This window comes from Balaenoptera borealis (genome assembly GCF_965194805.1).
Source record: "Balaenoptera borealis genome assembly, chromosome: 1".
NCBI classification, from domain to species: domain Eukaryota; kingdom Metazoa; phylum Chordata; class Mammalia; order Artiodactyla; family Balaenopteridae; genus Balaenoptera; species Balaenoptera borealis.
Genome location: NC_138860.1, coordinates 41,238,201 through 41,250,249, shown reverse-complemented (window position 1 = coordinate 41,250,249; position 12,049 = coordinate 41,238,201). Strand labels below are relative to the sequence as shown.

Here is a 12,049-nt window from a genome sequence, read left to right as displayed (position 1 = left end):
TGTTCCGGGGAAGGGGACCTGCATGAGTAATTGCCTGTAGAGTATGCGGGACAGGAGGCCTGGATTAAGCAGAGGTTGTACATTAAATGCAGGAAGGTAAGATTAGCGAGATGGTGAGAGAGGGGATGAGTGTTGCAGGAGGTGGAGGCGGGGGCAGTTATGAAGTGTTTGCACACCCGGCTCCAGGAGTCGGGGCTGATGGAAATGATGGGAGGAGGGCGGGGTGAGGGAGGGGAAGCACTGGAGGACTGAGGGGCGGGGAGGGAGCTGAGGAAATTTCCAGCAATTGCTGGCCACCAGCAGGCATGGGCGGCTGACTTGAGGGCTGAGGGAGCGCTCTTCCCTCCGGGCTCTGCACCCTGCTGGGGCGGCAGGGGCTCTACAGGCCCCTCTGATCAGGGTTGCCAGCAGATAGGTCACCCGCTGCCCCAGGTACCCGAGGTGGCCAGCCTGTCACAGGCCTTGGGGAGCCACTGCAGGATCCGGCACTTCAACAGGCATTTTGAGGGTAGCTGCTAGGCGCAGAGCACCACAGGGAAACAGAGAGGAGTGAGGCGGGCTTCCTGCCCTCCAGGGAGCCCAGTGTGCGGGAAGGGAACAGATGTGGCGGACAGCGCTGACGGAAGGCCAGGTGCTGACGGAAGGCCAGGTGCGGGCCAAGTTCCCAGGCTGCGGGGGAAGCAGGGAGTTTAGTCCTGACTGGAGAAGGAACCTCTGAGGAGGGCGTGGGGTTTGTACACCTCAGAGAGTGAATTAGAGGCATTCTCTGCCTGGCAGGAAAGACGGATAGACAGGGAGGGAGAGCTTCCAGTGAGAGAGCAAAGAGAGCTCAGGCAGAGGCTGCAGACCTTGCCACCTGCCCACAGGAGGGTCCGGCGACCTTGTGAGGGAGGCTGGGGACAGAGGTGGGAGTGCGGCTGGGGGCAGATGCCGTGCCAGGTCGGGAGAAAGAAGGGCTGTGGGTCCAGGGATCCGTGCGGCATTCACGGGGCGCCCGGTTTGAGGTAGAGGTGTAGATGTCAGGGCACAGAGAGGAATAGACGGGCCCGGCACCAGCGGTCCCCAGGCCAGTGGAGGAGGCTAAAAACAGGGACTTCTGCTCGGTGTGGAGAATGCTCGAATTCTGTGGGTGCACAGGGGACGGAGTGGTGAATTCTGCCCCGGACCTGGGGTGCGGTCGGGCTGGGAAGATATGTGGGCTGGGCTGGGGGCCCTGGGGAGAGATGAGGGTTCCCTGGGTTGAGGGAGAGGGGGTTTCGGGCAGAGGAGTCAGCATGACGAAGGAGTCAAAGGTAGAAAAGGGCAAGGCACAGAGACCAGCAGGGTAGTGTAGCCAGAGCTGCAGGCTGTGTGTGTGTGTGTGTGTGTGTGAGAGAGAGACAGACAGACAGACAGACAGACAGACAGAGACAACAGACAGACAGAGAGAGAGAGACAACAGACAGAAAGAAAGAGGAGGGAGGGAAATAGAGAGCGAGAGAGCTGGGAGGTGAAGCTGAAGAGGAGGCTTGGGGGCCGCCTGGGAGGCCTTCAGCTGCCCTCCCAGGGGACCTGGGCATCACTCTTATGCAGTGAGGAGGTCAAGCGTTTCTGAGCAGGAGCGCGGTGAAGAGCAGTGTGCTAGAAGGTGAGCTCTGGCCTCTTCATGGAGGAGGGAGGAGGGCACAGAGCCAGGAGGCAGGGCCACGTCAGGGGGCCGGGCACTCCCACCCAAGAGGAGAAACACAGAAGATGAGAAGGTCTGTGGGAGCAGGATGCGAGTTCTGTCTCAGACATTTTGAGTCTGAATTGCGTGGGGCGATGCCCAAGAAGAAGTGGAAAATGCTGGAAATTAGGGCAGAGGTCAAGCCCCTGAGGAACGCTGCCTCAAAGCCCGAACGGGACGAAGAGAACGTCCAGGAGGTGGCTACAGCGGTCACGTGCCAGATGGCCCCGGTGGCAGACGTGGGGGAGGAAGGGGAGGGCCCCTCGGGAGAGACTCGGGTGGAAGGAGGGTCACCTGTGCGGATATAGAGCATGTCCGTTAAACCTGGAATGATGTCGGTGTTTTAGGAAAAGGAGACACATGGGGGGCGGGTGAGTTTGGATATGAGCCTGTTTAGTCTTGGGGTGGGGGTGGGACATGGTTGTCAGGATGCCCGAGCCACTTGCCCTACGCAGAGGTGCCCGGTGCGCATGGAAAGAGTGAGAGGGAGGACGGGGACCACAAAGTGGCCGGAGGGGAAGGCAGGGATGGCCGAGCCTCTAAGAGCATCCAGTCCCCTGGCCCCAGCTGTCACCGTGACCCTGCGTGTGAGTGAGTGAGCCTGGTGCCACACTCAGCGGGTCCTGCTGGGAATGGAGGGCTCTGGTTCTCATCACCGAACCCCATCCCCGCCCAGAAGCCCCTTTCCCATGCGCCTCCCCCACTGTTTCCTGGTGATTCCTGATGTGGGCTGGGACCCGGCAGGACTGTCCAGGTGTGTGTCCTGCCACCAGTAGACCAGGAGCTCTCTGAGCATGGGGACCCGTGTCTCCCCTCTTCCTCTTCCCTACAGAGTCCAGGACAGGGCCCACGCGTGCCGGGGGCGGATGCCCCACGTGGCACTCAGTCTCCCAGGCAGACGGGGGTGCCTCAGATCCCGTTTCTTCTCGGCAGGAATTTGGGCCAGATCCCACAGGCACGCAGACTTGTGACTGCCCCAGACTCCTGGTCGGACAAGGTCACTCAATCCAGGCAGCAGCGTAGCTTTCTCCTGACTAATTTACCTAATCTGTTCCAAATGGATGAGATGCCCAGGATTTGGGGTGCAGGGGCAGAAGAGGGTTCTTTTTATCCAGACCTGCTCAGTCCACCTGTCCCAGAGTCTCCACGTTATTAAATGTTTTCTGGTTCCTATGGCAACCGAATCACACAGCCAGGATTTTGTTATTGTTCCAGGGGAAAAAGGGAAGGGCCACAGCGTGAGGACTGACGTCCGTGCACCATCCCTCAGCCAGGCAGCTGAGTCACCACCACGGTCTGGTGCTTCCATGGAGTTACCTCCCTGTGGTCTGAGGCTCCCACTGGCCTTCCCTCTTTGGCAAGAGGCTGGTCCCAGTCTGCGTCTGTCAGCAAGCGTGGGTAACTGGGCACCCTGGTGTGCCAAGTCCTGCCCTGTGCACTTCGGGTGGCTAGCGGGGTAGAGAGGGAATTTCCTGAAGGAGACACAGTCCTCCCTCCAGGGAGTGAGAGCTCAGGAGGCTGGGGACGCATTCCCTGTCCTTTCAGAGCACACGTATGTATTCACAGACAGTTTCTAGGGCCGCCTAGCAATTGACTTACAATACGACCTCAGCCAAGTCACCTGGCCACTCTGAGCCTCAATCTCCTTATGTACAAGATGGGGAAGCAGGTACTTTCTCACCAGGCTGAGAGGGGAGAGAAATGAGACTGTGCCTATAAGAGCTCCGCACCAGCCTAGTTTCCACGAAGAACTCGATAAGCATGCACTTGCGTGGTTGCTGATTGGCTAGCTGCTGGCCGCACATCTCAGGACCACCCGGAAGGTGAGGCAGAGGGAGCTCTTCTACTCCTTGAAAACACATGCCAGCCCCCCGTCGGGCAGCCATGGGCGGCCACGATGGACGCAGCCACCTCCCTCCACCACCACCAAGGATTGGAATAAGAAGCTTCACTTGCCCAGACACAGAAGGGAACAGAACAAGAAAGTCAGTGGGTCAGCCAGAGGGGTTGGGTCGGCAAGGGTGTGGGAACAAAGGAGGGGCCGTGAGGCAGGCACTCCGGAGAGATGGTGCTCGGGCCACCCAGACCCGCTCCGGTCTTTGAGGAAGGCCCTTGCTCTGTGCTCTGTGTTGGCCAGGCACCTTCTGATGACAGCCTGGCTTTCTGGATAGAATTTCCCACCAGAGAAAGGGTGTCGATGGGAGAACATGCCTCTCAGGCCCACTGGATGGCTGATTCCTCACCGGGGGTGGCTGAATCAGAATGGAGGTACTTATGCTCGTGTTGGGTGCAGGTCACCCCTGAGCCCAGCCGTCTCGGAGCGTCTAACCAACGCAGGTTTCTAGCTTACAAAGTGGAAACTGGGCCCCGGGAATGGGATGACCACAGAAAGGAACTACCCCCAAAAAGGAGTCCAGCCTTCCCCTAAGGGAGCCCCGTAAGACACCCACTGTACAGACTCATCTGACAGCTCCCCCTCCTCGGCATGTTCCACACTGACCTCTGCCAGATGCCATAGCCGGGCCAGCTGACAGCTGCCTCCCCCGGGCTGGCCCTATGCAATGCTTTTCAAGCTGGGAATCGAGACCCATAAGTGAGTCATGGAATTAATTGAGTGGGTGGGATGAGCATTCTTCATAATTAGCCAGAACAGGGTCACGTATATCAGAGTGCCTCGTGGGGAGTAAGAGTGAGTGGTATTTCGTGAGTCTCGTGTGTGTGTGTGTGTGTGTATGTGTGTTGTATATGTGAACACACATGTACAGTATGGATACAGCAATAGAAAGATGGCACATTCTGATTGGGTCGTTTGTGGGCATTTAATAAAGGAACTGTTTACAAAGACATGGGCAGGGTGTAGGGAAGTCACAAGAGAATTGTGGGGCTTAGGTATCACCCTCGGGCTTAAGGCTTGCAGGTGGAAGGTGTTTCCAGAGCTTGGAAACAAGGAGAGTGATGTGGCGAAGGCTCAGACAGGAGCTGTGATCATCAGCCCGCTGGGGAATGAGCACTTGCCCTCACTCCTCTCCCTCCCGCCCAGCTCCTGCTGGGCTGCCCGCTAATCGAGCCCAGGAAAGCCTGAGGGCCGGCAGCCACGGACCCAGTCCATGTGTGGAAAAGGCCGGTACATAATGTGTGCATGGGATGCAATGTAAAATGGCACCACACTTCTTACTGTGAGTCTCAGTTAATGAAGTTTTAAACACCCTGGAACCATGTGCCTGACACTGAAATTACTGCCAGGAAGAGGCAAAACGTTTCTGAATGGCCCCAGATCAGGGCTTTGGGTGGCAGCTAAGACCAGTGAGGAAAGGGCCGTCCTGTTCTCGGCAGCTGGGAGTGCACCCATCCTCCAGATGTGCCAGGACGGAGATGCCCGACAGTGGGGCTGAGCATAGCCAGTGTCACAGGCTGGGGCTGAGGCCACAGAGGAAGAAGGGCAGGAGAGGGGAATGGGTGGGAGAGAGGAACAAAGGGGCCTGTGGTAAGGACACCCACGCTGGGCAGTTGCTTCAGCTCCCCAAGGACAAAGGGCAGTGTTCTATTTCTAGCTCCCGTGGGAGCAGGAGACAACAGCCTTCTTGCTTTTCACACACTTGAGGTCGGCTCACTACTCCTCAGCTACGTGTGGTTGTTCTGGACTCACACAAAACCGTCTCTGAGCCTCGTTTCCACGGCCCACACTGCTGCTGAGTCCATCACGGCGGGGTCACATGCTGGCGACTTCACGCCTTCCTCGCCAAGTGTGACCGGGCTCCAAGGCCGAGTCTCCTGAACCCCAGAACATTCCCCCACAAGCCCACTCAACACCCACCTTCAAGTGCCCAGTTCCCAGAAGAGAGACTCTTCCGGAAAGGAAATAGTTTCCTCTAATGACTAAAAGATAAATGACAACACTGTTCACGACAGCCCGGAGCTCTCATTTTACCCTTGCTGTTTTCTTGGACAATAGAAAGCACCTCTGCCTTCACAGACCTGGTTTCCTCCTGGCTTACTCATCAACACATAAGGCTGAGGTGTTTACGTGAGAGTTAATAAGGTGCAGAGCATTTTGCCCTTTGAACGTTCCTCCTCCTTCAGAATTTCTGCATTTCTTTCTGCCGTGTTCCTGGTACTGGCAGGGGTGGGCCAGAGTCTCGAGAACACGGTGAAGGTGTTTCCTGCCCAAGCCAGCAGGACCTTGGGCCAGACCCTGGTGTTAGATCCTGAAGACACCCCAAGGAAATGGCTCACCAATGTCATCATTTTTAAGTCAACCAAACAGAAAGTGGTTGCTTGACTACTTCATCAGTCTTAACCGAGTCATTATTAAACGATAAGTTACAGGAAAAGGAAAGAGAAAGTCCAAGGGGATCAGGGTCTTGCCAGTGTGATGCTTACAATTTGGACCATGACTTGTGGAAACCGGCGTGCCAGTGGCAATGCCTGCTTAGCCTCTCTTTACTGCTTCTGTTTATTCTTCACAGCTCTGCCATGATCCACGAGGCGCTAACTCCCTCTCTACCTCTTGCATTTCCAACCACACGTGGTCAGTGGTTGACTCGACTCTCTCCCTCCATAACTTGAGAGCACTCTCAGCGGGCAGCAGCTCTGTCTTATTCACCTCATGCTATCCCCATGGTCTGCACCAGTGCCTGGGCTGTCAAAACTCCCCATGAAGTATGTCTGGGGTGAAATAATTCATTACATATTCATTACACCTAAGTTTTTCAATGTGGAAAAAAAAGAAGAGCTAGCCGTGGCTTTCTAAACTTTTATTTTTTGGCAGTGAAAACTTTGATTCCAAAAAAATCTAACCTAAGCTCCAAAATAAATAAAAGCAAAGCAGGACACCCAAGTAAATTTGCCAGGTTTAGCAAATAGAAATGCCAGATATACAGTTAAGACTGAATTTCAGAAAACTAAATAATTTCAAAAGGATAAGTATATCCCAAATAGTGCATGGGACATACTTATACCAAAGAAAATATTTTCATTTGTTGTTTGTCTGATGTTCAAATTTAACTTGAGTATCCTGATTGTAACTGGTGGTCCTCCACCCAGACCCCTGCACACATGGGACCCCCAGGGCGCCCTGGGGTTGTACAGTCTGGTTTGTGCACCACTATTTGAAGAAACACTGTGACTCTCCCACACTGCTGTCCTTCTCCCTTCTCTGGAGCTGCTCTCCCTCTGAGCAGGACCAAGGCTTACTTCCCAGCACCTCTGCGTGCAGCCCAGGTGTCTCTGTGGCCCTGGGCTGTGAGGAAAGGCTGCTGCTAAAATCGGGTTCAGTTTCCTGAAGCATCAGAGTGTTAAGTGTCAAAATGGCTGGAGAGGCAGCCAACATTCATGACAAATAGCTATGCCAGTTCACACGACCATTTCCAGCCCAGCATAGATTTCTTCACCCCTTGTTTTCACCCACTGCTGGCTCTTCCGTGAAGGCGTGATGGAGCTGGGGCCTCCTTCTTGCTCCCAGGCCCTGTCCTTCTGGGGTGAACAGAGGGGCCACCACATCCAAACCAGTCACCCTGGTTCTGCTGGGCGGATACTGGTGGCCTCTGTGGCACCAAAGCAGAGATGAGTGGGGAAATGTCTCACCTCCCTCTCTTCAGTGCCCCCCTCCTAAGAAAAGCAGTGAAGGGTCTCCTTGGAGCATCACGTGAACTCCTGAATGCCTTCCAGAACGAGCTCGCTCTGGAGAGGGAGCAGGGGAATCTCAGCGGATGATGTCTGCTGATTTTTGCCTGACCACCTTGCGCCCCCTTCCCAGATGGTTTGTCCACCAGTGTGTGGTCTTGGTGGGGGGCAGACAGTCCTCTAGGCCCAGGTGTGACTCAGGCTCGGCCCATGGGATGCTCCGCCTTGGGGCTTTGACCCTCGGGGGAGAGGAGGGCAGTCAGAGATGACTCTAAAGGACGTCACCGGATATCCTTCTGCAGCTCTCGGGTCCCATGCTTCCCAAACCTGCAGTGCTTTCTGAAACTAGAGACACGGGCACCACTTTTCCTTCCAGGTAAATATCATATAGGATCATAGTCCTACCATGGTATGTGCAGAAGGGATGAGTATCACTTCTGGGTGGAAATGGTGTTAAAATTCAGTTCATAATTCACCACGATTTTCCCCCCTCTGTCACAGAAGCCAGCAACTCTCCAGATGGCGGCCACTCCATCAGCCTGGGTCCTGGAATGAGGACAACTCAGAGGACAGTCCCAAACCAACTCAAGGTGACCTTTGGGAGTAAACAAGAAAGAAACCGTTTGTTGTGTCAAGTCACTGAGAGGTTGGGGTTGTTTGTTATTATAGCATAACCTCTCCGACCCTGACTGACACCCAGGCACCGTCCGGGACCTCCTAGGTCTCAATCACCATGGGAGCTCTAGCTGAGCCATTTTCTCAAGTCCCACAGTCGTGATTTTGGAGATCAGCTAGGTTTGTGAACCCGCACTTCACTCCACGCTGATCCTGAGGCACAGCTGAACTGTAGTGGGTTGAATGGTGGCCCCCCCCCAAAACATATCCACATCCTAATCCCTGGAACCTGTAAACGTTACATTATTTCAAAAACGCATCTTTGTAGACATGATTAAGTTAAGAATCTTGAAAGAGGAGATCATCCTGGATTATCCAACAAGTACAGTGACAAGTGTCCTTATAGGGGGAGGCAGAGGGAGATTTAAGACAAAGAGACACAGAGGAGAAGGCCCTATGAGACAGGCAGAGATTGGAGTGATGATGTAACCACAGCCAAGGAATACCGACCACCACCAGTAGCTGGACAGGCAAGGAATGAATTCTCCCCTAGAACCTCAGAGAGAGTGTAGCCCTGATGTCACCTTGATTTTGGACTTCTGGATTCCAGAACTGTGAGAGAATACATTTTTGTTGTTTCAAGCCACCAAGTCTGCGGTACTTTGCTTCAGCTGCCAGTGGACAGACAGCGTCCACTAATCCTCAGGGACCTCCCAGTCTCACAAGGGAAACTGGGGCTGCACCAGAGAGAGCTGGGCAGCAGGGGCAAGGCAGCCAGAGCTGGGCTGACTGCTCGGGAAACGAGCTCTGCTGGAGGGGAAGTTTGAGCAGAGGTCTGGGGGGATGTGCGCTGGAGCTTAGTAGAGAAGGAGGGGGAGGGTGTTTCAGAAAGGAACTGGCCGGTGTGGACACCAGGATGGGGGCCAGGCAGGTATTCCAGCCACAGAGGAGCAGCACAATCTGTGCTGGGGATGGCTGAATGGAACAGGAGGGCTGGCAAACTTGGTCTTGAAACCCAAGCTGGCATGCCTTCATATCAATATTTATAAAGCCAGAATGGTAATTTGAAAAATTGTCTGTGCTTTCAAAATAAGTCACAATAGTTAAATTCAAAATTGTATCTATGCCCTGACCACTACCACATATATATATGTGTGTGTATAGAGATACACACATATATATACATATATATGTGCATATATACATACAGACAGACCAAAACATAAGAAAATCATGGGATAGACTTAGGAATTTTTTTCTTTCATTTTTTAAATTGTTACTGAAGTTGCAACACTTTAATAAACAAAAGAAACCCAAAATGAGAAGTTCTGGGTTAATATGAAATTAATAATGAACTACTGAGCGTTCTCGAGGAAGGGTGTGGTGGGGAAGGGGAAGGGTGATCAAAATAATGGTTAAGGAAGGTCGTCGGGGCAGTCCTGTGCATAAAGGAGAGGAGACGGAGCGGCAGAGGCCAGGAGACCTACAAAGGGGCCGTGCAACATTCCAGCAGTGAGGTGTAGCGAGGCCCAACTAGCGATGTGTGTGAGGACGGAGCAGAGTCGGAGCAGAGTCTGCAGGCAGCAGCCTCCCCAGCGCTCACAGCCTCCGGTAGCTGCCAGGCCAGACGCTCGCTACACTCGACTGCTCTCTAGTGGCCAACGCCGGGAAGCTAGTCTCGCCTTACAGGGCTACCTCCTAGGGATAGAGCATTGCGGGAACGTGAAGAAGGAGCTCCGGGCTCTCTGGTGTCAGAGAAGGCTTCCCAGAGGACACGATGCTTCCACTGAGCATGGTAATTCTTTATAATGGGGCCAGTCCAGCTGTCAGAGACCTGACAGGCAAGGCATAAGGAATGGCATGGGTAATAACCTAAAGGCTTGAGCCTATACTGCATCATCAGGGAACGCAAGGTATTTGGTAGGACTGGAGAGCAGGGCTTGTACAGGGTGGTGAAAGGTGAGGCTTTAGAGGGGAGCTGAGGCTATGCCTCCAGTGGGGGTTGAAATGCATCGTAGACAGTGGGAAGGCTTCCAAGGGTTTAAGCAGGGACGTGATACAGGGACAAAAAAAGGTAACATTATCAAATTTGCACTTTAGAAAATCAATCTAGCAAAAGTGTGGAATATGGGCTGGTGGGAGGGGGACCAGTTAGTCCAGGACTGAATGCACACTGAGGGTTGAGAACTCTGCATCTGAAGGTCTTTGCTGTTCACCCCCTGTGCTCGCTCCTGAGGGCTTGCAGGACTGGAGAAGTGGTAAAGTGGCAGAGAACTGAAAGGCAGTTAACTTGTGAAGATAAGCACAGGAAACAGGTGACCCGACAGAAATGTGCTCCAGAGAATGATGGGTCTTAATTTATTGAGTGCTCTTGAACCTGAGGACCAACCCGCTGACTTTGGGTGGGAGTGTTTTGAATTCTACCTTTGATCTCTCTTGGTGCAGGGCTCTTCGTTGCCATATGGCCTCTCTGGGGGTTTAACACTAGCCACCCCTTATACCCCACATAATAGGAGCTGCTCTCTGCTTTATACTGCCCGTCACCGGCTGGAGTTGGAGCCTAATTTGTGTGGCCAGGTGAGCTGCCTTCCTGTTTAGCACCAACAGCTGGCGTATTGATTAGGTCACAACCCTAACAACCAAATACTGTTATGTTCCCATTTTACAGATGAGGAAATCAAGGCACAGAGAGGCAGAGGGACTCACCCACAGTCACACAGCTGAGGTGACAGAACCAGAACTGGGAGGCTGGCTCCTGAGTCTATGCTCTTAACCACTTGCCATTTGACCCTCTTTGTGCTGGTCGCACAACGATGCCCAGAACCACACTGGGGAGTGTTTTGCCTTTAACCATCTTCTACCCTGTTCACCACCTTGTTCAACCTGTTTCCCACTCCCTGAAGGGTACTTAATGGCTAAATGAATCCCAATTAAATAGTAACTAGAAGAGAGGCAGCTGAGCCTCCTCCCCTGGACCCTTTCCTTTCTGCTCCGTGTCCCAGTGTTTGTCACAGCATCTGTGTTTGCAGAAGGTTCGTGGGTGTAGACTCCCCAGCAGGACGGATGGGAGGGCACAGCCTCTGGTCTGGGGAAATTTATGTCTAAAGGGAGCCGAGGCGGATGAACTATTCTGTTTGCTCCTTTTGCTCTCTATCAAGCACGGTCAGCTAGTGTGTTTTAAACTGTGAGTCGCCACCTATTAGTGAATCATGACAACCATTTAGTGCGTCTCAAATCACATTTTATTTACATGAAACTAATTAAAATTTAAAATATCGTGTGCATTTTATGTAGCATGGTTAAGAGTTGTTTTAGGAAATTTTGTTTTAGTTGTGTGCACCTGCGTGTGTGTGTGTGCACACGCACACTTGGCTACGATATAAAATATATTTCTTACTGTGAGTCCAGTCAAAAAAGTTAAAGAGCCACATAGCTAAATGTTTTTCTCCTCTGCTTTCACAATACTTGTTTACAGGAGCTTTACAACCCATGTTTTTTTTTTGCTCGAGTTAATCTTAAAGTGAGTTTCTATCAGCCAGTCTACACTGGCCATGATGGAACAGAGGAGGGGTGAGGGGTGCTAAGACAGCACACGGAGGGAAGCTGTTGGCCACAGAGCCGGGGTTGCACTCCTCGGCCACCAAACGCACCACCCAGATGATGACCCAGCACCTCACCTGCTTCACTGAAGTCACCTGTGCTTCATTAAAACCTTGAAGCCCGTGAGCAAGTTAAATTGTTTGAATTAACACAGCTTGTTGGAGCCAAACTTATGCTATATTTTCATAGGGCATATTTGTCGTTAAAATCCTACTATAAAATTTATATTTTAAAAATCCAGTTTATGAATTTGTCATTTATTCTTCCCTGCTTCGAATCAACCAGTCCTGGCGTATTTATAGGACTTCCTCCTCGCATCCCAGGCACAGACCCTCAGCTGTGTGCACGGGAGGCTGGTCTGGCCAGCCCTGGGCATCTTTGGCGGCCTCGCGGAGGCCCCTCCCCCCACCCCGCCCCTGCCCGGCTCCACTGTGAGGCCCTGAAGCTGGGTCTTTATTCAGGGAAGACAACCTTCCCCTGTAGGGCAGCCCAGACCCTGGGGTCCCT

General features: G+C 53.1%; 1 protein-coding gene across 7 annotated transcripts in view; it reads left to right on the top strand.

The window, feature by feature from the left end:
- The window catches only part of LOC309632849 (uncharacterized protein), a 100,183-nt gene extending 88,968 nt beyond the window's left edge, over positions 1-11,215 (top strand). For 2 of the 7 annotated variants that reach the window (XM_082400821.1, XM_082400822.1), the window contains 3 exons: positions 7,829-7,917; positions 10,388-10,519; positions 10,611-11,215. In XM_082400821.1, the coding sequence (XP_082256947.1) occupies positions 7,829-7,917; positions 10,388-10,519; positions 10,611-10,715 (326 nt within the window). In that variant the 3' untranslated portion in view covers positions 10,716-11,215. Of the gene's footprint in view, position 1; positions 97-7,629; positions 7,704-7,828; positions 7,918-10,387; positions 10,520-10,610 lie in introns of those variants that run through there. The other 5 variants (XM_082400824.1, XM_082400820.1, XR_014247085.1 and 2 more) reach the window with 5 other exon arrangements.
- Positions 11,216-12,049: the final 834 nt, after the last annotated feature.